The following is a 22,728-nucleotide window of genomic DNA, read 5'->3' as shown; positions in this document are numbered from 1 at the left end:
TGTGCATACTTGCATGTGTGCATGCGCATGTCTTTCTGAAAGAGTGTGAGAGGCTTCCAGTAATAATCAATAGATGAAAACAGACAGAGGCCTAATGGGAGTTTGGCTCAGGCAAATGAGAACTAGGAAAGCCAGTGTGGAAATAGCAGTTTCCTGGCTGTGCACTGCAGAGTGTGAAAATACATTTGGCAACATGGAAATGCAGAGTAATCTGAAATGAATGCAATTTAGTTGAAAAAAGCTCAAATACTCCAAACATTGAGAGGAGGGATATTAAAGTAAATAATAAAGATTTTAAGCATGGTCAAGAAGCCTTTTTAGATAGGGTTTCTGAGAAAGTGAGTATGTTTCAAGGCCAACAAACAATAAGCAAAATAGAAAGACCAGGCAGCAGTACTGGATACGCTTTAGTCCGTCATTAAATTGTCTCATCAGGCATATTGAATGATGCAGATAGACGGGTTGGTTGTTTAGCAACAAAACCAAGTCTGATTAAACCAAGATTGAACTCTATGGCCTGAATGCCAAGAGTCACGTCTGGAGGAAACCTGGCACCATCCCTACGGTGAGGCATGGTGGTGGCGGCATGTTTTTCAGCAGCAGGGACTGGGGAGACTAGTCAGGATCAAGGGAAAGATGAACGGAGCAAAGTACAGGAAGATCCTTGATGAAAACCTGCTCCAGAGCGTTAAGTACCTCAGAATGGGGCGAAGATTCACCTCAAACAGGACAACAACCCTAAGCTCACAGCCAAGACAACATAGGAGTGGCTTCGGGACAAGTCTCTGAATGTCCTTGAGTGGCCCAGCCAGAGCCCGGACATGAACCCGATCGAACATCTCTGGAGAGACGTAAAAAAAAGCAGTGAAGGGCTCTGCTTGGAGTATCAAGCCTGTTCAGTAAGGTCCAGATCCCCACAGTTCTACCCCAACCTCCTCACAACACACCCAGTACAACGAACTGTCACTATCCCACACCCAGCTCATGGATAGGCCAAATGACACTGCTGCCCACGTTTCAGTCCCTCTACCGCTAACATAGTGCCATGGAAAGCCGCTACAGAGGCCACCATGACCACGCAGACCTACACTGCCACAATCCCTGCCGTAGACAGTTGTTTCAAACTGTTAAGGATATGGCAGACATACGCCCCCTTTGGAGAGATTGGGTACCCCTAGTAAACTGGAAAGAAAATCTGTCAAAAATTGCTAATATATGCAAATTATTATTGGATAGAAAACATTGGATAGAAAACACTCTAAAAACCACTCTAAAAACCGTTGGAATTATGTCTGTAAGTATAGCAGAACTCACAGGGCAGGCATTCTTCCAAACTAGTTTTTGTGGCCATGAAAGTTGGAGCAACTTTGACGTCATGGCCCCCACCCTTCCCAACCAGCTATGATTCTGGGGACACTTTCTATCTCTTCCGCTAGATGTCCTCTTTCATTAGAGCTTCAAACCGTTCAAGTCCCGCGAGAATTGACCCTATGGGAGTGAAATTAGTGCGTGCCACGAGAGAATAGGCTGTGCGTATGGGCGCGAATTGGTCCCAGCCATTCCTTTGTTTCCAGCACTCAAGAGAAGGGCAGACGATGGCCGATTGAATTGAAGTTTGTTTTGCACGTCTAAAACATCATAAAGCTTGCTTCTGCACTTAGTTTGACCTGTTTAGTCGACATATAATGTGTAATTTTGAAGTTTTGATGCGCAACTTATCCGGACCAGAGGACGTTTTGGGTGCATTTCAGCTGATGTTATTAGCAGTAGCTAATACAAAGACGCAAGACTTGAAACCAAACGATGTATTGGGTAAGTATGAAGCCTTCCAGAACATTCTGAACGAAGACCATCGAAGGTAAGGGAATATTTATGCTTAAATCTGTGTTTCTGTTGACTCCAACATTACGTGGAAATGTAGCTTGGAACTGAGCGCTGTCTCAGCATATGGAATAGTGTGCGATTTCTGTAACGTTAAAAATAAATCTAACACAGCGGTTGCATAAAGAAGCAGTGTATCTTTCTAACTATATGTAGAACATGTATATTTAGTCAAAGTTTATGATGTCTATTTACGTTATCTTGCCGCGCTACATAGATTTCCTGCGGGCATTTTTGAGTAATTTCTGAAGGTGAACTCACTGTAAATGGACATTTATGGATATAAATGGCATATTATTGAAAAAAAAAAAATATGTACTGTGTAATATGTCATATTACTGTCATCTGATGAAGATTTTCAAAAGGTTAGTGAGCGATTTATTTTTTAATCCTGCGTTTGTTGATTGCATGTTTTGGCTATTGAAATGAGCTGTGTCTGGTGGTGGTTTTACATATATATGTGCTATGTTTTCGCCGTAAAACATTTTAGAAATCTGACTCGCTGGCTAGATGAACAAGATGTTTATCTTTCATTTGAGCTATTGGACTTGTTAATGTGTGGAGGTTAAATATTTTTAAGAATATTTTTGCGTTCCATGCGCCACCGTTTCAGCTGAACGTGGGAGGGTTGATTCCCAATTGGGAACCAGTATCGTAGACAGGTTAACTCCACCAAACCAGCCATGGACTGGGGGGAACACCCGGAGAAACCAGTTTTCCAAATACCTTGCCTTGCTCAGGCTGAGTCTGCATCACAACAGCCATTATCCACTGTTCCCGGCTATTCTGGTCTACCACCTGTTCAGACTCAGTCCACCGACCAACCCTCCATCAGCTGCTCTATCCTATTTAACTGACCAAACGTGGACTGCACCTGACCAGCCAGGTTATCCTCCATGGACCTCTCCTCTCCAGCCAACTTATCAGCTGCCACCTGCTGCACCTCTCCAACCAGCTCACCCGCCAGTACCTGCTGCACCTCTCCGTCCAGCTCACCCGCCAGTACCTGCTGCACCTCTCCAACCAGCTCACCCGCCAGTACCTGCTGCACCTCTCCGTCCAGCTCACCCGCCAGTACCTGCTGCACCTCTCCAACCAGCTCACCCGCCAGTACCTGCTGCACCTCTCCAACCAGCTCACCCGCCAGTACCTGCTGCACCTCTCTGTCCAGCTCACCCGCCAGTACCTGCTGGACCTCTCCAACCAGCTCACCCGCCAGTACCTGCTGCACCTCTCCAACCAGCTCACCCGCCAGTACCTGCTGCACCTCTCCAACCAGCTCACCCGCCAGTACCTGCTGCACCTCTCCAACCAGCTCACCTGCCAGTACCTGCTGCACCTCTCCAACCAGCTCACCCTCCAGTACCTGCTGCACCTCTCCAACCAGCTCACCCGCCAGTACCTGCTGCACCTCTCCGTCCAGCTCACCCTCCAGTACCTGCTGCACCTCTCCAACCAGCTCACCCTCCAGTACCTGCTGCACCTCTCCAACCAGCTCACCCGCCAGTACCTGCTGCACCTCTCCAACCAGCTCACCCGCCAGTACCTGCTGCACCTCTCCAACCAGCTCACCCGCCAGTACCTGCTGCACCGTCAGCCTATTCACCAGCCTATCCGCTCCAGCAACCGCACCTGCAACCATTACCTGTGTTAAGGCTTCCCAATCTAGTCCACAACAGTGAAGTGAGTTCGCAGACTTCAAGATGACACTGGACTACCTCTTGAATCCTCATATAGAACTCTCAGAACACTACAAGCACAGGGTCCTCATGCTTGAGCTCAAGCATGTCAACACTACAAGCAGCCCTGCACTGCAGCTATGCAGGCTTTGTAGATACGATACGGACAACCACACCAACTGGCACCTGATACTGGATGAGGCCAAGCTGATAGCTCAAACATGTCGACACGACCAGCAGCCTTACACTGCAGCTATGCAGGCTTTGCAGATACGATACGGACAACCACACCAACTGGTACAGAGGGAGTTCACTGCGATCCTCAACGCCCCTAATGTTAGTGGAGATTCCAAGGCCGTCCAGAGCTTCGCCCTCAGAGTAGACATCCTGGTAAGCCTGTTGAAATCCCTTGAAGGTCCCCAAGGCATGGAGCTGTTATGCACAGGCCACATTTTATTTATTTTTTTTATTTTACCTTTATTTAACCAGGCAAGTCAGTTAAGAACAAATTCTTATTTTCAATGACGGCCTGGGAACAGTGGGTTAACTGCCTGTTCAGGGGCAGAACGACAGATTTGTACCTTGTCAGCTCGGGGGTTTGAACTCGCAACCTTCCGGTTACTAGTCCAACGCTCTAACCACTAGGCTACCCTGCCGCCCCGCCCACATAGACCGAGTGCTGCTCCCGAGGCGGGCACTACAGGGAAAACTTTGTGGAGCACCTACCTGCAACCTGACAGACCTCTCTGACTGGCTCAAGACCAAGGCCGAAGCACAGCTGCTCTCCTCCAAGATGGCACAGCATCACCAAACAAAAAAGCCACAAAGCCCTCAAAGGGAACGACCATCCCCTCCAAGGCCAAAAAGTCAACCTGTCACCACCATTTAGCATTGCTCTGTCCAGTCCAGGTCTAGAGACAGCCAGGTTGGCAATACTTCAAAAGTCCAGACATCCACTGTCTCAAGGAACCACTTCAAATGTCTGTACCTCTTTTCCCACAGTGTCAAGAGCTATACTTCTCAGTGCACATAGTGTTGGACTAGTAACCGAAAGGTTGCAAGTTCAAATCCCCAAGCTGACAAGGTACAAATCTGTCTTTCTGCCCCTGAACAGGCAGTTAGCCCACTGTTCCTAAGCCGTCATTGAAAATAAGAATTTGTTCTTAACTGACTTGCCTAGTAAAATAAAATAAAAAAATAGTGAAGCAGACGCCAGAACAGATCGAAAAGCCGGATAGAAGACGGAAAGCTTTGACTGAAGTGTGGTCATAATAACCATGGGCCCAATGCACCCAGAGGAAGCCATGTGGTAAAGTACATCTCAACGTCCTTCAAGGTGTAGCCAAGCCGAGCCCCAGTGTCCTGTTTGTCACCCATCTAGACAGAGTTTACCTTACTCACTCCAATCAGAACGAACGAGCACTGCTAAGGAGTGGACAGAAGTCCCTGAATACGTACGCCATTTTAGATGGCGGAGTAGAGCGGACAATCATCCTCCCCGCAGCTGTTAGACACCTTGACCTCGAAGGCCAGGAAGAGTCATTAGCCCTGCGGACAAATTGCCACGACGCTGCACATCTTACCGGTTCCTCAGTAGACTTCCAAGTATAGTGCGTTGCAAATTATTCACCCCCTTGACATTTTTCCAATTTTGTTGCATTACAACCTGTCATTTAAATTTATTTTTATTTGAATTTCATGTAATGGACATACACAAAATAGTTCAAAATTGTGAAGTGAAATGAAGAAAAAAAAAATGTGTTTAAAAATGAAAATATTAAATAAAAATTGAAAAATGGTGCATTCATATGTTTTCACCCCCCTTTACTATGAAGCCCCTCAATAAGATCTGGTGCAACCAATTACCTTCAGAAGTCACATAATTAGTTAAATAAAGTCCACCTGATCTGTCACATGATCTCAGTATACAGTTGAAGTTGGAAGTTTACATACACTTAGGTTGGAGTGATTAAAACTCGTTTTGCAACCACTCCACTTAACAAACTGTAGTTTTGGCAAGTCGGTTAGGACATCTACTTTGTGCATGACACAAGTAATGTTTCCAACAATTGTTTTACAGACAGATTATTTCACTTAGAATTCGTTGCATCACATTTCCAGTAGGTGAGAAGTTTACATTCACTAAATTGACTGTGCCTTTAAACATTTAAACATTAAAATTCCAGAAAATTATGTCATGGCTTTAGAAGCTTCTGATAGGCTATTTTACATAATTTGAGTCAATTGGAGGTTTACCTGTAGAAGTATTTCAAGGCCTACCTTCAATCTCAGTGCCTCTTTGCTTGACATCATGGGAAAATCTAAAGAAATCAGCCAAGACCTCAGAAAAACAATTGTAGACCTCCACAAGTCTGGTTCATCCTTGGGAGCAATTTCCAAATGCCTGAAGGTACCACGTTCATCTGTACAAACAATAGTACTCAAGTATAAACACCATGGGACCACGCAGCCGTCATGCCGCTCAGGAAGGAGACACGTTCTGTCTCCTAGAGATGAACGTACTTTGGTCCGAAAAGTGCAAATCAATCCCAGAACAACAGTAAAGGACCTTGTGAAGATGCTGGAGGAAACGGGTACAAAAGTATCTATATCCACAGTAAAACTAGTCCTATATCGACCTAATCTGAAAGGCCTCTCAGCAAGGAAGAAGCCACTGCTCCAAAACTGCCATAACAAAGCCAGACTACAGTTTACAACTGCACATGGGGACAAAGATTGTACTTTTTGGAGAAATGTCCTATGGTCTGATGATACAAAAACAGAACTGTTCGGCCATAATGACCATTGTTATGTTTGGAGGAAAAAGGGGGATGTTTGCAAGCCGAAGAACACCATCCCAACCGTGAAGCACGGGGGTAGCATCATGTTGTGGGCATGCTTTGCTGCAGCATCTCAAGCAACATCTCAAGACATCAGTCAGGAAGTTAAAACTTGGTTGCAAATGGGTCTTCCAAGTGGACAATGACACCAAGACCTCAATAACTTAGAAAATGTGTGGGCAGAACTGAAAAAGCGTGTGCGAGCAAGGAGGCCTACAAACCTGACTCAGTTATACCAGCTCTGTCAGGAGGAATGGGGCAAAATTCACCCAACTTATTGTGGGAAGCTTGTGGAAGGCTACCCGAAATGTTTGACCCAAGTTAAACAATTTAAAGGCAATGCTACCAAATACTAATTGAGTGTATGTAAACCTCTGATCCACTGGGAATGGGATGAAATAAATAATTCTCGATACTATTATTCTGACATTTCACATTCTTAAAATAAATGTATTTGGCTAAGTTGTTTGTAACATCCCTGTTTTGCTTGTTATTTTGGCATTAGTGTCACATATCAGTTTGCAAACTATGTTAAAAAAAAAAAAAAATCTGACACTGCTGAACATATAGCACTACTGCCAACGCTAAGATTTACCATTGCATTGTTAAGATAGAGCCCAGAGTCATAGGTATACCAAGAGATTTATGAAGACATTTTAAAGACAGAATAACATAATACAAAATGAACAAGGGCTACTTACAGTATATGCAGGCGAAGGTGTTTTAGTGTATTCATTCGAGCCATATTGGATTCAGAATCAAATTGATTCACACCAACAGTCTTTATATGCATGAATGTTGTACACAATTCTGGAAAAACTTTCTTTCATTTACAAAATTAAAGTTTACAACTGATTTAATTAACATCCTTTTTTAAAATAATTTTTATTTAACATCCATCAAATGTTATTATAGCAGCCATATTGGATTTTGGACGCCATATTGGATTTGCGGCAAAATAGAAAGATAATTTGTGATGCCACCCTGACTTAATTGCAAGACTAGGGACTAAAGATACAAAATCCTTTAAAGAACCTTTGACCCCTTAAAATGTCATTTCAATGTCTGACCCCACTTGTTAAAGCCAATGACTTTAGCCAAAACATCAAAAACCGTGGCACTGTATGCATTTTTGTCAGGCAGGACCATACAGCACTGCAGAAAATACATGTGACTTAAAAAGTTGTCTAATATACAGCTACCAAAAGGTTTACATTCATCATAAATATTCATAATTTAAATTTCTTTCTTTTGTATCTGTGGGTTTACAGGTATTGCTATTTGTTTGTGTATGTTGGGCAGACAATTGACTACTTGTATTCCACATTTTAGCAATATCAGAGCTTGCAATATTGGGTTGCATGTATTGGGCTACATGACAAAACACAACCAGGGCTGTCTTAAAATGTTTGTGGCCTTGCCTATTAGCTTTGTCTGATGTGTAAGGCCAGTGCTTTAGCCCTGAGTACACTAGAGAGAGGGAGCACACAGGCTGTTCGACAGCGTGGGAGAGGTCTCTTTATTAAGAGCCGTTTCAGAAGAATGTATTAATGGAGCTTTTGAACAGAGCACACTCAGGGATTGACTCTACAGTCCCCAGAATCATTGTGAGTGGGTGGCTCAGAAAGAGTATCTTGACAACTTCAGAGTAAATCTGTAATGTTCTCCTCGTTTAGCCTAATAGTCCTCCAAGCTCAAATAACGGGCACTTAGCAGTTGTTTTTTTAATAGATAATTAGATTTTCAGCAACACATTTTGGAACTAAGGAAATGTGATTCCCCTGGGCAAAGCATAACCAATTTGGTCTAATATCCAGCTAAATTGTGTGAGACTTCTGGAGACGGTTAGAGTCTATGAGAGCAGCCTGTCCTAGAGTCAATCCTCAAAGAAGGACACTAACATGCTGACCGGACCGCATGCGCGCGTGCAGATTTTGTCCCCCCAAACCAGATGCGATCAGGACATGCAGGTTGAAACGTCAAAGCAAACTCTGAACCAACTATATTAATTTGGGGACAGGTCGAAAAATATTAGACATTTATGACAATAGCTAGCTAGCTTGCTGATGCTAGCAAATTTTTATTGGGATATAAGCACTGGGTTGTTATTTGACCTGAAATGCACAAGGTCCTCTACAATTAATCCACATATAAAAGGGTAATGTTAAACCAAGTTAGTTTCTAGTAATCTCTCCTCCAAGCTTCTTCTTTGGACTTTATATGGCGGTTGGCAACCAATTTTAATGTGCATTACCACAACCAGCTGGAGTGTGAACCTCAGTTCCTCTTTCAATCACCCACTTGGGTATATGCTCCTAAAAACCAATGAGGAGATGACACGTGGGTATGTGCTCCTAAAAACCAATGAGGAGATGGGAGAGGCAGGACTTGCAGTGCATTGACCGTCACTGTAATGATGGGGCGGTGAGTCAGGAGCAGGTGCAGGTGAAACGTTTTAAAACAACAAAACCTAGAATACGACACTAACATAAGGCAGAACGCAAGAACAATACTAACTGGTGAGTGAACATGGGAAAGTGACATATAAAGGGGAGGAGATGATGAAGGTAATGGTCCAGTTGTGAATCATAATGATTAACAGGTGTGCGTAATGATGAGTGCCAGGTGTGCGTAATGATGAGTGCCAGGTGTGCGTAATGAAGAATGGCAGGTGTGCGTAATGAAGAATGCCATGTGTGCGTAATGAAGAATGCCAGGTGTGCGTAATGATGAATGCCAGGTGTGCGTAATGATGAATCCCAGGACCGGTGGTTAGTACTCTGGTGACGTTGTAGAGGAGCAGGAGGAGACATGACAGTACCCCCCCGCCACATGACGACGCCGACCAGTGGGACAACCCCGAGGAGCGGGTCGGTCCGGGCGGCAAAGGTGGAAATCACAGATGATGTTGGGGACAGGTCAGCGTGAAGTTGAACCTAGTGAAGAAGAGGGCACACCTAGCTTGACGCAGATTCAGTCTCTTCGCTGTCTGTATGTACTCAAAGTTCCGATGGTTAGTGAGGATGACAAATGGTTCCTTGGCGTCCTCCATCCAGTGTCTCCACTCCTCTAATGCCAACTTCACTGCCAAGATCTCCCGATTGCTGACGTCGTAATTCTTCTCTGTGGGGGGCAGTTTTTTGGAGAAGAAAGCACAAGAATACATTTTTAATGGGTCCCTCTGTCTTTGTGACAAAACTGCCACCACACCCACCTCTGATGCGTCTACCTCAACCACAAAAGGTAGCATGTGATCTGGGTGTTTTAGCAAGGGGGCGGAGGTGAAATTCTCCTTGAGGAGACGAAAGGCCTCGTCGTCTGCTGGAGACCAAACCAACCATTTGACTAGATGTTCAGGAGTCTTATGGCTTGGGGTAGAAGCTGTTTAGAAGCCTCTTGGACCTAGACCAGACATTGTGCTGAACGCTGTCTTCCACTCATCCCCCTCCCGGATGCGAATGAGATTGTAGGCACTCCACAGGTACAGTTTGGTGAAGAACCTGGCCCTGTGGAGCTGCTTGATGGCTGACGGCACCAGCGGGAGAGGGTACCGATACTTCGTGGTGATGTCATTGAGTCCTTGTTAATCGATACAAGGGCGTAATCCCCCTCCTTCTTGGCCACAAAGATGAAACCAACTCTCATCCGTTGTGGAACCACAGCGGACAGGGAAGCAGGTCCTCCGGCATTCAGGTGACTAGTCTGTGATTCTCACCCTCAACCATGAGATGGTAGGGTTATGGTGCTGAAGCCAAGGTAGGTTGAGGTTGATCTTGTGAACTGGTGCACTAGTGATGAAGAAGGGAATGTTTTCCTGGTGACTGGGCTCCACAGTGAGTGGTTGGGTGATGTGTGTGATGGTTCCGGATCCTAGAGGCCGACAATCGAGACGTGCAGGTCAGGCAGCAGGCTGTTAGCCAGCCTGCCAGCATAGTGGAGTCTGCCACTAGCACAGTCAGTGTAGTCAGCTCAGCTATCCCCATTGAGACCGTGTCTGTGCCTCGACCTAGGTTGGGCAAAACTAAACATGGCGGTGTTCGCCTTAGCAATCTCACTAGGATAAAGACCTCCTCCATTCCTGTCATTATTGAAAGAGATCATGATACCTCACATCTCAAAATAGGGCTACTTAATGTTAGATCCCTTACTTCAAAGGCAATTATAGTCAATTAACTAATCACTGATCATAATCTTGATGTGATTGGCCTGACTGAAACATGGCTTAAGCCTGATGAATTTACTGTGTGAAATGAGGCCTCACCTCCTGGCTACACTAGTGACCATATCCCCCGTGCATCCCGCAAAGGCGGAGGTGTTGCTAACATTTACAATAGCAAATTTAAATTTACAAAAACAAAATCTGATCTGCGAAATAGAGGGAGCACTGAAGGAGAAAGCCACGGCACTTGGATGGTGTCCCGTCATATTTCTCAGGGAGGGATAGACGGGCATCGCTGACCTGAGCGGGAAGGGCTGGTGTGCTGACTCGTTGGGTAGACTGGCTCTATAATATCCTCTGCTGTTGAGACGTTGTAGACTGCGGAGAACATCTTCCATGGGCGTCCCCAGTTGAGCCAGCTGATCATGGTGTTGATGAAGAAGGTCATTGTTCGTCGATCATCTGGGAGATGTCCGGTTGTCCTGCTGCTTCCATATTTTGAGTTGGTATTCTGTGATGATGGGATGGTGAGTCGGAAGCAGGTCCAGGTGAAACGTTTTAATAAAACAACAAAAACATGACACTAACATGAGGCAGAACGCCGATACACAAGAACAATATCAACTGGTGAGTGAACATGAGGGATGATGAAGGTAATGAAGTCCAGGTGTGAATCATAATGATTAACACGTGTGCGTAATGATGAGTGCCAGGACTGGTGGCTAGTACTCTGGTGACGTTGTACGCCGGATGGGAGGAGCAGGAGTACACGTGACAGTCACAAATTGAACCAAGTTCTATTTTAGCACCTTGATGCGCACGAACAGTGTGGGTGCAATGATTGAATAACATATATGTGTACATTTATTTTGCAATGCTCACGCACGTGACATGAGTGGTGTGGTCAGCATGTTATGGGTGTTTTTGATTGGTTACTTAGTTGCAAATTGGGGTTTTCAGCAAAACTGCAACATTGTGGACCTTAGGAAATGTGATTGCCCTGGGCAAAAAGTAAGCGATTTGGTCTTACACAGTTGTGTGGAAGACCATTATGTCCCATTCATATCTAATAGTCGAGACGATGGTTTAAAATCTCGGCCTTGAGAAATGAGACAAACAGCTAAATGATGTCCGCGGACCCGTGGAAATTCTGTTAACATAATTTAAGAAATCCCCATCATAAATACGTCCGTTTAAGACATAGATATATTTTGCACTGGATGCGTCTCAATCCACCACATCACCCTATGTTGCACTTCCGCATATGCAGTGAATGGTGACAGAGCTAAAGCGGTGCTTGTCAGTTTATGAGTCATCTCACAAAATTGTTTGTAACGTCTGCAACTGTTATAACCCCTCTATGGAAAGATTAGACTTTCGCGAACAAAACACTGCCGGCGCAGAAGCGGACTTCTAGTCCGACTCAGGTGTGCACACCACCCACCGCTTCCGAGTGTATTACTTTCTAATGTTCAGTCTCTGGATAATTAGTAGACAAGCTCAGAGTGAGGATCTCCTTCCAGAGAGACATCAGGGATTGTAGCGTAGTCTGTTTCATGGAAACATGGCTCTAACGGGATATATTGTCCCCATCTATTCAGCCATCTGGGTTCTCAGTACATTGCACAGACAGGAATAAAGAACTCTCCGGGAAGAAGAAAGGTGGGGGTGTATGTTAAATGATTAACCAGTCATGGTGTGATTATGATAACATACAGAAATTCAAGTCCTTTTGTTCACCCAACCTAAAATACTGACCATATTACCTCCCAAGAGAATTCTCTTTGGTTATAGTCACAGCCGTGTATAATCCCCCTCAAGACGATACCACGATGGCCCTCTTAGAACTACACTGGACTTTATGCAAACTGGAAAAAACATATCCTTTATTATAGTTTGGGATTTTAACAAAGCAAATTTGAGGAATACGCTACCGAAGTTCTACCAACACTGACCGTACAGTAGTACTCGAGTTGGTAAAACATTGGACCTCTGCTACTCAACTTTTTTGAAATGCCTACAAGGCCCTCCCCCGCCCTCCATTCGGCAAATCTGATCACGACTCCATTTTGCTCCTCCCATGCTATTTGTAGAGGTCTTGATTATGGAACGAGTTGCAGCTGGTAGGGATCTGCTCTGACTCCAGCACACCTGTCTTCAACCACACAATCACACAGAGAGGGAGAGGGAGAGAGAGGGAGTGTACAGGGGAATAACTGCAGGTCAAGAAGACACCGGATGAACACCAGAGGGCGTAGCAGCAGTAGAAGTAGATGTGACAAGGAACTCAACAACCCGAGCCGCGGCCTGTTCACCCCGCTATCATCCAGCAGGCGAGGCCAGTACAAGTGCATCAAAGCTGGGACTGAGAGACTGAAAAACAGCTTCTATCTTAAGGTCATCTGACTGTTAACCTTTCTGATCTCCCCATCCCGGATCCGGGTTCGTGAATACAGACTCAAGCTCATTACCATAACGCAACGTTAACTATTCATGAAAATCGCAAATGAAATGAAATAAATATGCTAGCTCTCAAGCTTAGCCTTTTGTTAACAACACTGTCATCTCAGATTTTCAAAATATGCTTCTCAACCATTGCAAAACAAGCATTTGTGTAACAGTAATGATGGCTAACGTAGCATTTAGCATTAACATTCAGCTGGCAACATTTACACAAAAAAACAGAAAAGCATTCAAAAAAATCATTTACCTTTGAAGAACTTCAGATGTTTTCAATGAGGAGACTCTCAGATAGCAAATGTTCAGTTTTTCCTGAAAGATTATTTGTTTAGGACAAATCGCTCCGTTTTCTGCGTCACGTTTAGCTATGAAAAAAACCCTGTATCCAGGATTGTGTAAATCTATCAGCAAGCTCATTAGCATAACACAACGTTAACTATTTATGAAAATCGCAAATGAAATGAAATAAATATGCCATCTCTCAAGCTTAGCCTTTTGTAAACAACACTGTCATCTCAGATTTTCAAAATATGCTTCTCAACCATAGGAAAACAATAATTTGTGTAAAAGTAGCTAGCTAGAGTTAGCATTTCGCGTTAGCATTTAGCGTTAGCATTAGCGTTAGCATCCAGCACGCAACATTAACAAAAACATAAAAGCCTTCAAATAAAATCATTTACCTTTGAAGAACTTCTGATGTTTTCAATGAGGATACTCTCAGTTAGATAGCAGATGCTCAGTTTTTCCAAAAAGATTCCTTGTGTATTAGAAATAGCTCTGTTTTATACATCACATTTGGCCACCAAAAAAAATCCATAAATTCAGTCCTCAAAACGCAAACTTTTTTCCAAATTAACTCCATAATATCGACTGAAAACATGGCAAACGTTGTTTAGAATCAATCATCAAGGTGTTTTTCACATATCTCTTCATTGATACATCGTTCTTGGACACATGCTTTCTCCCCTGAATCAAATGGTAAAGTGGAAGCAGCTGGCAATTGCGCACCGAATTCGACGCAGGACACCAGGCGGACACTTGGGAAATGTAGTCTCTTATGGTCAATCTTCCAATGATATGCCTACAAATACGTCACAATGCTGCTAAGACCTTGGGCGAACGACAGAAAGTGTAGGCTCATTCGTTGCGCAATCACAGCCATATAAGGAGAGAATGGAAAACAGAGCTTCAGAAATTCTGCTAATTCCTGGGTGATGCATCATCTTGGTTTCGCCTGTAGAATGAGTTCTGGGGCACTTACAGACAAAATCTTTGCAGATTCTGAAACTTCAGAGTGTTTTCTTTCCAAAACTGTCAAGAATATGCATAGTCGAGCATCTTTTCGTGACAAAATATCGCGCTTAAAACGGGAACGTTTTTTATCCAAAAATGAAATAGCGCCCCTAGAGCTCTAAGAGGTTAAATAGCCATCTCTAGCCGGCTTCCACCCGGTTACGTAAACCTGCACCTTGGAGGCTGCTGCCCTATGTACATAGACTTGGAATCACTGGCCACTTTAATAATGGAACACTAGTCACTCTCCAGGGTACGTGGGACGGTAGCGTCCCACCTCGTCAACAGCCAGTGAAACTGCAGGGCACCAAATTCAAAACAGAAGTCCCATAATTAAAATTCCTCAAACATACATTTATTTTACACCATTTTAAAGATACACTTGTTGTAAATCCAGCAATAGTGTCCGATTTCAAAAAAGGCTATACGACAAAAGCAAACCAAACGATTATGTTAGGTGAGTGCCTATTCACAGAATAACACAGCCATTTTTCCAGCCAAAGAGAGGATTCACAAAAAGCAGAAATATAGATAAAATTAATCACTAACTTTTGATGATCTTCATCAGATGACACTCATAGGACTTCATGTTACACAATACATGTATGTTTTGTACGGTAAAGTTCATATTTATATCCAAAAATCTGAGTTTACATTGGCGCGTTGTGGTCAGAAATGCATTGTCTCAAACAAACATCATGTGAAAGTGCAGAGAGCCACATAAAATGACAGAAATACTCATCATAAACATTGATAAACAATACAAGTGTTTTCATGGAAATATAGACAAACATCTCCTTATTAATGCAACCGCTGTGTCAGATTTCAAAAACACTTTACGACGAAAGCACACTTTGCGATTATGTTAGTTAACCACAGAAACGCATACAGCCATTTTCCAGCCAAGGAGTGTCACAAAAGTCAGAAATAGCATTCAAATGAATCACATACCTTTGATGATCTTCATCTGGTGGAACTCCCAGGTCTCCATGTTCGACAGTAAATGTTTGTTTTGTTTGATAATGTCCCTCTCTTTATGAGCAAAAACCTCCTTTTTTGTTTGAGCGTTTTGTCCAGTAATCCGAATGCAGAAGGCATTTAAGTTTTAAAAAAGTATAATAAAAGTTACTAGAAACATGACAAACGATGTTTAAAATCAATCCTCCGTTTTTTTTGTCATAAATGATCAATAATATTTCCACCGGACAAAAGCTTCGTCAATAGGAAAGGAGAAACAATAAAGGCGCGTTCCCGATCAGGCGCATGGCTGATGAATGGAAATTTCCACTGGTCACTGATTGAAAGTGCTGTACCTCCCTCAATTTTTCATAGTAAAAGCCTGAAACAATGCCTAAAGACTGGTCACATGTAGAGGAAGGCACAGAGCTTGTGAACTGGGCCCAAAGTCTTTGTATGGTGGATAGGCTTTCAATGGAAAAACAGCCTTTCAAAATAATAGTCCTTCCTGGTTGGATTTTCCTCGGGTTTTTGCCTGCCATATCAGTTCTGTTATACTCACAGACATCATTTTAACAGTTTTGGAAACTTTAGATTGTTTTCTATCCAAATCTACTAATTATATGCAAGTCCTATATTCTGGGACTGGGTAGCAGACAGTTTAATTTGGGCATGCTTTTCATCCAAAATCCCGAATGCTGCCCCCTACCCTAGTGAAGTTAACCTCATATACTACAGTGCCTTGAGAAAGTATTCGGCCCCCTTGAACTTTGCAAACTTTTGCCACATTTCAGGCTTCAAACATAAAGATATAAAACTGTATTTTTTTGTCAAGAATCAACAACAAGTGGGACACAATCATGAAGTGGAACGACATTTATTGGATATTTCAAACGTTTTTAACAAATCAAAAACTGAAAAATTGGGCGTGCAAAATTATTCAGCCCCTTTACTTTCAGTGCAGCAAACTCTCTCCAGAAGTTCAGTGAGGATCTCTGAATGATCCAATGTTGACCTAAATGACTAATGATGATAAATACAATCCACCTGTGTGTAATCAAGTCTCCGTATAAATGCACCTGCACTGTGATAGTCTCAGAGGTCCGTTAAAAGCGCAGAGAGCATCATGAAGAACAAGGAACACACCAGGCAGGTCCGAGATACTGTTGTGAAGAAGTTTAAAGCTGGATTTGGATACAAAAAGATTTCCCAAGCTTTAAACATCCCAAGGAGCACTGTGCAAGCGATAATATTGAAATGGAAGGAGTATCAGACCACTGCAAATCTACCAAGACCTGGCCGTCCCTCTAAACTTTCAGCTCATACAAGGAGAAGACTGATCAGAGATGCAGCCAAGAGGCCCATGATCACTCTGGATGAACTGCAGAGATCTACAGCTGAGGTGGGAGACTCTGTCCATAGGACAACAATCAGTCGGATATTGCACAAATCTGGCCTTTATGGAAGAGTGGCAAGAAGAAAGCCATTTCGTAAAGATATTCATAAAAAGTGTCGTTTAAAGTTTGCCACAAGCCACCTGGGAGACACACCAAACATGTGGAAGAAGGTGCTCTGGTCAGATGAAACCAAAATTGAACTTTTTGGCAACAATGCAAAACGTTATGTTTGGCGTAAAAGCAACACAGCTGAACACACCATCCCCACTGTCAAACATGGTGGTGGCAGCATCATGGTTTGGGCCTGCTTTTCTTCAGCAGGGACAGGGAAGATGGTTAAAATTGATGAGAAGATGGATGGAGCCAAATACAGGACCATTCTGGAAGAAAACCTGATGGAGTCTGCAAAAGACCTGAGACTGGGACGGAGATTTGTCTTCCAACAAGACAATGATCCAAAACATAAAGCAAAATCTACAATGGAATGGTTGAAAAATAAACATATCCAGGTGTTAGAATGGCCAAGTCAAAGTCCAGACCTGAATCCAATCGAGAATCTGTGGAAAGAACTGAAAACTGCTGTTCACAAATGCTCTCCATCCAACCTCACTGAGCTCGAGCTGTTTTGCAAGGAGGAATGGGAAAAAATGTCAGTCTCTCGATGTGCAAAACTGATAGAGACATACCCCAAGCGACTTACAGCTGTAATCGCAGCAAAAGGTGGCGCTACAAAGTATTAACTTAAGGGGGCTGAATAATTTTGCACGCCCAATTTTTCAGTTTTTGATTTGTTAAAAAAGTTTGAAATATCCAATAAATGTCGTTCCACTTCATGATTGTGTCCCACTTGTTGTTGATTCTTCACAAAAAAATACAGTTTTATATCTTTGTTTGAAGCCTGAAATGTGGCAAAAGGTCGCAAAGTTCAAGGGGGCCGAATACTTTCGCAAGGCACTGTATATTCTATTCTTCTGTATTTTAGTCACTCTAACATTGCTCAATCTAATGACTATATATTTTTTAAATTCCATTATTTTACTTTTAGATTTGTGTGTATTGTTGTGAGTCATTTTTAGATACTACTGCACTGTTATAGCTAGGAACACAAGCATTTCGCTACACCCTCAATAACATCTGCTAAATATGTACATGTGATCATTAAAAAAAACAATTTTTATTTGATTTGGTTATCTTTCAGACATAGGACAGACACTTCAGAACAAACTTTATTGCGGGGCTATCTGTTCCATGTAGTGAATTTGTTATTCAATGTGTTTTTTTTTTATATACTTGAAGGAGTTTTAAAATTCAAGATCAAATAGGAAAATGATCCTTGGTATGACCTTCTTAAAACAATTCCATATTCCCTTCCCCCAGCTTAGACAGAGCTTAGACTGTAGAGGGGTCATAACATGGTTATAACATACTCTTATGGGATAAACCAGCGGGCCTCTGACCAGAATATCGACCACCTGCTGGGTGTGTTAGTGCTCATACAGAAGGTGGTTGCTAACACAACGCGGCCACACGCTGCTTATAGAAGTTTATATTTTCAGAGTGTCTCAGCTATTAGAGATTTTAACATTTCCTGGGCCTCTGTTTCCTGTCAGGCGTCTCCACTGTACCAGGAACTACATCCACATCCACCTGTTTGTCTCCTTCATGCTCCGAGCTGTCAGCATCTTCGTCAAAGACCGGGTGGTGCACACCAGCGCCGGCCTGCAGGAGTTTGATGCCGTGCTCATGGATAACTTCAAGACTGTGGCCATGGCTCCGCTGGATAACTCTCAGTATGTGAGTAGTAGTAGTGCTGCATCTCCTGCCTGCACCTCCCACTCTTGCTCTCCTCCACTTCTCTATGCCGCTACTCCTTCACTCCTGCCCCTCCTTCACTTCTTCTCCCTAAGAATCCCAATAACCCCTGCTCTTCCAGGACTCATGAATAAATAAAACAGTGACCTGCACACACAATTGCTCCATTAGACACAATTGCTCCTTTAATTAGGTTAGTGAATGCAACTGTGTGTGTGGGTCCTACTTCATTTCTACACATTTTCTTTGGTCCAGCACCCCTGTGATGTGCCCTTGAAAAATACAGATTAGATTTCCATGACTCATGGGAGAGGCTCTCTCTTTTTTGGGATTCTGTTTGCACGTTTTGACACGTTCTTCCCATGTAACGGGAGTGGTACTGGTTTCAAGCTTCTTGTTTCCAGGCATCTTATGACAAGCGTCCTTTTGCATCGTGGTGGACACATAATTATACATGCTCTGATCCCTTATTTACCTTTATTTAAGTAGGCAAATCAGTTAAGAACACATTTTTATTTTTACAATGAAGGCCTACCCCGGCCAAACCCTCCCTTATTTTTTTATTTTTTTGACCAATCGCAGCAGAACTTTTCACATCAGAACATTTTCAGAGCTGATCTGATTGATCAAAATATCAATTAGTGAAAAAAAATATGATAATTGGGCTGCCTGTCTAAACACAGCCAAAGCCATGCATGCTGATGCACTGGAAGAGCTCATTAGACAGGCTGAGCTCAGTAACCCGAGGCTATAGTCTTCACTAACATGGATGTGGTTTCCATTCAATATCAACCTAAATTTCAACCCTCGTCCAGCTCTGAAAAACTCTGTAAGTCTGACTGTTCCCCTACTGCAACCTCCTCTGCTCTGTAATTACTGTATAGTCAGAGATACACACACTGAACATGTGAGGGAGGATAGACCACTGGGAGCACTAGCTTAGCTCTATAGCCTGCTAGCCAGCGGCAATAGGCTTCACAGGCATCACACACATTTTTTTTTTTTTTTTTTATCAGGGAAAGCTGGTTCAAATAGTTCAAAGCTATACATACTGGAATGTTTCACTTTAAAGGTATAGTTCGAGATTTTGGTAATTAAGCCTTTTATCTACTAGAGTCAGATGGATACCATTTGTGGATACCATTTCTATGCTAGCTGTTCCTGTACACTACCAGTCATTGTGCTAATGCTAGTTAGCGTTGGCTCACGAAACTAACTTCCTTCATACTGGACCCAGAGACCAAAATCTCTTTCTCAGTAGCATTTCCTAATGAGGAGGATTGAAACCGAGGATCAGTTTAGCCCCTCTTTAAGAGGATCAGTTTAGCCCCTCTTTAAAGCAAAACAGAAAACAAAATACAGTACAGTAAGAAGCACAAACCATTCTAAACGTTCCTGGTGAACAACTACATTAAAAGGGAAGAGGTTAAATTAAAGGGATGGTTTGAGGTTTTGGCCAGTATGAAGGAAGTTAGTTTCGTGAGCCAACGCTAACTAGCGTTAGCACAATGACTGGTAGTGTACAGGAACAGCTAGCATAAAAATGGTGCTTTGATGTGGGTGTACATTCACTCTGCCAAAATGGTATACAGTTAGTTACTCACCTTTCTAGATCATTTGAAACAGTCTAACCAGATCTGGAAGTAGCTTAGGTTTTGCAAGCTAGCAAACTTCATTCTCCAATTACTGTAGCTTCAGCCGGCCTGTGTACAGTACTACCTTGGCAAAGTTGGCTTGGCTATGGATAGGCTATCAGTGGGGCAAGTTAGGGACCGTCAGCAAATTACACAGTGTAAATTTGAAAACATTTTCATGTTGCATATCTTTTAATTATATTTTTTCTGCTTTCAATACTTTCAATACTTTTCTGATTTCTACAATTTATAGTTGGTTTGAAATGTATTGGAAAGTTATTTACATTTGGAAATGTGAAAATATTGTCCTATATTGTGTAAATTAATGTACTTAATTTACTGATGGTCCCAAACAGGAATATCCAGTCAAATCAAATGTACCACAGTCAGTCTGCATTACGTTCAGGTTCAGGTTTCATGCAGCTGCGCTCCGAATGTATGATTACTTGGGTGCTGACAGCTGTGGGCATGTGGGCAGGATTGAAATAAATCCAACCCAAGGAAAACTGTTACATACGCTAGATTCCTTATGTCTTGCAAATCTTTATTTTGGATGATACTGACTTTAGGACCAAAATTATCCCATTTACACTTTGTAGTAAATGTTGGCACTAGAGTAAATGCTTCTGACTCATATAGATGACACATAAGCCTTAAGGCTGTCTGTTACGTGTTTACTGAGAGCTGCCACAGAACAAGACGTATTTACACAGTCGTTGGTCTCTCAGGTGCGAGACACCAGCTGAACCTTTATGGTTTAGGTCACAGTGCTTTTGCTCAGAGCTTGTCCCAAAAAAGTAGTGCCAATGGCTCTTACCATGGGATGTGCATCTTTTTAAAAAAATACTTGTATGCTTTTTGTTTTATGAGTGATTTAATGTGCAATTCTGCAGCCCGCTTGACATAAGATTATGTTTTCAGTTAATTAGATGTGTGATTTAATCTCTGGCTGAATTGTGAGTGGGCTTCTGCCCGTGAGACTTCAAAGTAGGAAGTTCGTCAAAGCATACTGACTGACCTGATGATCAGAATCAGCTAAATCTAGACAATTAGTTACAGCAAATTCCAAATGTGAGTTTTCTTTCCTCCTCCCTCTTGTCTTCATCCTGATCCTTCTCTTCCTTCTTCTCTTCCTCCTCTTCATACCCTGTGTTTCACTTCAAGGCTCCTGGATGGGTTGCAAAAAATATATATATATATTCTCCTTCAGATGCCATGTGCGATGTTCACCAGATTGGTAAGGAGAGAGTTGGCAGAAAAAAAGAAAAAAAAGGGAAATATAATTTACATAAGTATTCAGTATAACAGTGGGACCCCGAAAGTGGGACACACAAAGTGGGAGAGCAGAGACAATAAATATCTTAATCTTGCATTTCGCTGTTGTGAGTAACCTGAGGATGTCCTTCGAACTGATCTTCAGTACGTTGGGGCAAATTCGTCATTCCCCATAGCTCAATGTGGTGATGAAAGAGGTGCCAGAGCTTCAAACTCAGGGTTTCTGGATATTATAACATGATCTCTAGTAGCACTGTCAGCAGATACAGAGGGAACAGAGAAAAGAAGCAAGAGAAAGGGAGTAAGAGAGACAGTCACAGAAAGAGAGGGAGATGGTGACTGAGGGATCCAGTGGTGGCAAAAGTATCCAATTGTCATACTTGAGTAAAAGTAAAGGTGCCTTAATGGAAAATGACTCAAGTGAAAGTCAGTAAAATAAAATACTACTTGAGTAAAAGTAAAAATATAATTTGATATCATTTTTATATCATTTTAAATACCTTATATAAAGCAAACCAGATGGCGCCATTTTGTAGTTTTTATTTTATTAATGGATAGACAGGGGCACACTCCATTCCTCAGACATAATTTAACATAATTTAATGTGTTTAGTGAGTCCGTCAGATCAGAGGCAGTAGGGATGTTCTCTTGATAAGTGTGTGAATTGGACCATTTTTATGTCCCGCTAACCATTCAAAATGTAACCAGTAATTTTGGGTGTCAAGGAAAATGTATGGCGTAAAAAGTAAAACATGTTCTTTAGGAATGTAGTGAAGTAAAATAAAAATAAAATACAGGTACCCCAAAAAACTACTTATGTAGTACATCAAAGTCTTTTTTTACTTAAGGACCATTGAGATGGTTTGGGATGAGTTGGACCCCAGAGTGAAGGAAAAGCAGCCAACAAGTGCTCAGTATATGTGGGAACTCCTTCAAGACTGTTGGAAAAGCATTCCCAATGAATCTGGTTGAGAGAATGCCAAGAGTGTGCAAAGCTATCATCAAGGCAAAGGGTGGCTTCTTTGAAGAATCTCAAATATAAAATGTATTTTGTTTAACACTTTTTTGGTTACTACATGATTCCATATGTGTTATTTCATAGTTTTGATGTCTTCACTATTATTCTACAATGTAGAAAATTGTATAAATAAAGCAAAACCCTTGAATGAGTAGGTGTCCAAACTTTTGATTGGTACTTTACATATATATAGTTAATATGTATGTAAGTGTGTTTATATATATATATATTTGTAGGTGAGTGTGTATAGTATACATATTCTTCGCTTTTTAATCTTTATCATTCATTTACTCTTCAACATCATATACATAATAGCTGTGTCA

The 22,728-nt window shown here is 42.4% G+C and overlaps 1 protein-coding gene and 1 long non-coding RNA gene across 4 annotated transcripts in view; one reads left to right on the top strand and one right to left on the bottom strand.

Annotated features, from left to right (window-relative positions):
- LOC149972869 (uncharacterized) overlaps positions 1–14,291 on the bottom strand; it is a 75,759-nt gene extending 61,468 nt beyond the window's left edge. The window contains exons 1-2 of the long non-coding RNA XR_016490658.1: positions 13,700–14,291; positions 13,270–13,331 (exon numbers count right to left, since the gene is read on the bottom strand). This is a non-coding gene — a long non-coding RNA (uncharacterized LOC149972869). The remainder of the gene's footprint in view (positions 1–13,269; positions 13,332–13,699) is intronic.
- The window catches only part of LOC110501865 (parathyroid hormone 2 receptor-like), a 73,430-nt gene that overhangs the window by 9,716 nt on the left and 40,986 nt on the right, over positions 1–22,728 (top strand). The window contains exons 1-2 of one of the 3 annotated variants that reach the window (XM_090216178.1): positions 1,552–1,812; positions 18,277–18,460. In XM_090216178.1, coding sequence (XP_090072304.1) covers positions 18,329–18,460 — 132 coding nt within the window. In that variant the 5' untranslated portion in view covers positions 1,552–1,812; positions 18,277–18,328. Of the gene's footprint in view, positions 1–1,551; positions 1,859–18,276; positions 18,461–22,728 lie in introns of those variants that run through there. The other 2 variants (XM_090216177.1, XM_090216179.1) reach the window with 2 other exon arrangements.

The sequence above is a fragment of the Oncorhynchus mykiss genome, chromosome 22 (assembly GCF_057628025.1).
Source record: "Oncorhynchus mykiss isolate SJ-2025 chromosome 22, ASM5762802v1, whole genome shotgun sequence".
Classification (NCBI taxonomy): Eukaryota; Metazoa; Chordata; class Actinopteri; order Salmoniformes; family Salmonidae; genus Oncorhynchus; species Oncorhynchus mykiss.
Note: the sequence above shows the minus strand (reverse complement) of the source record. Positions and strands in the feature narration are given on the sequence as shown.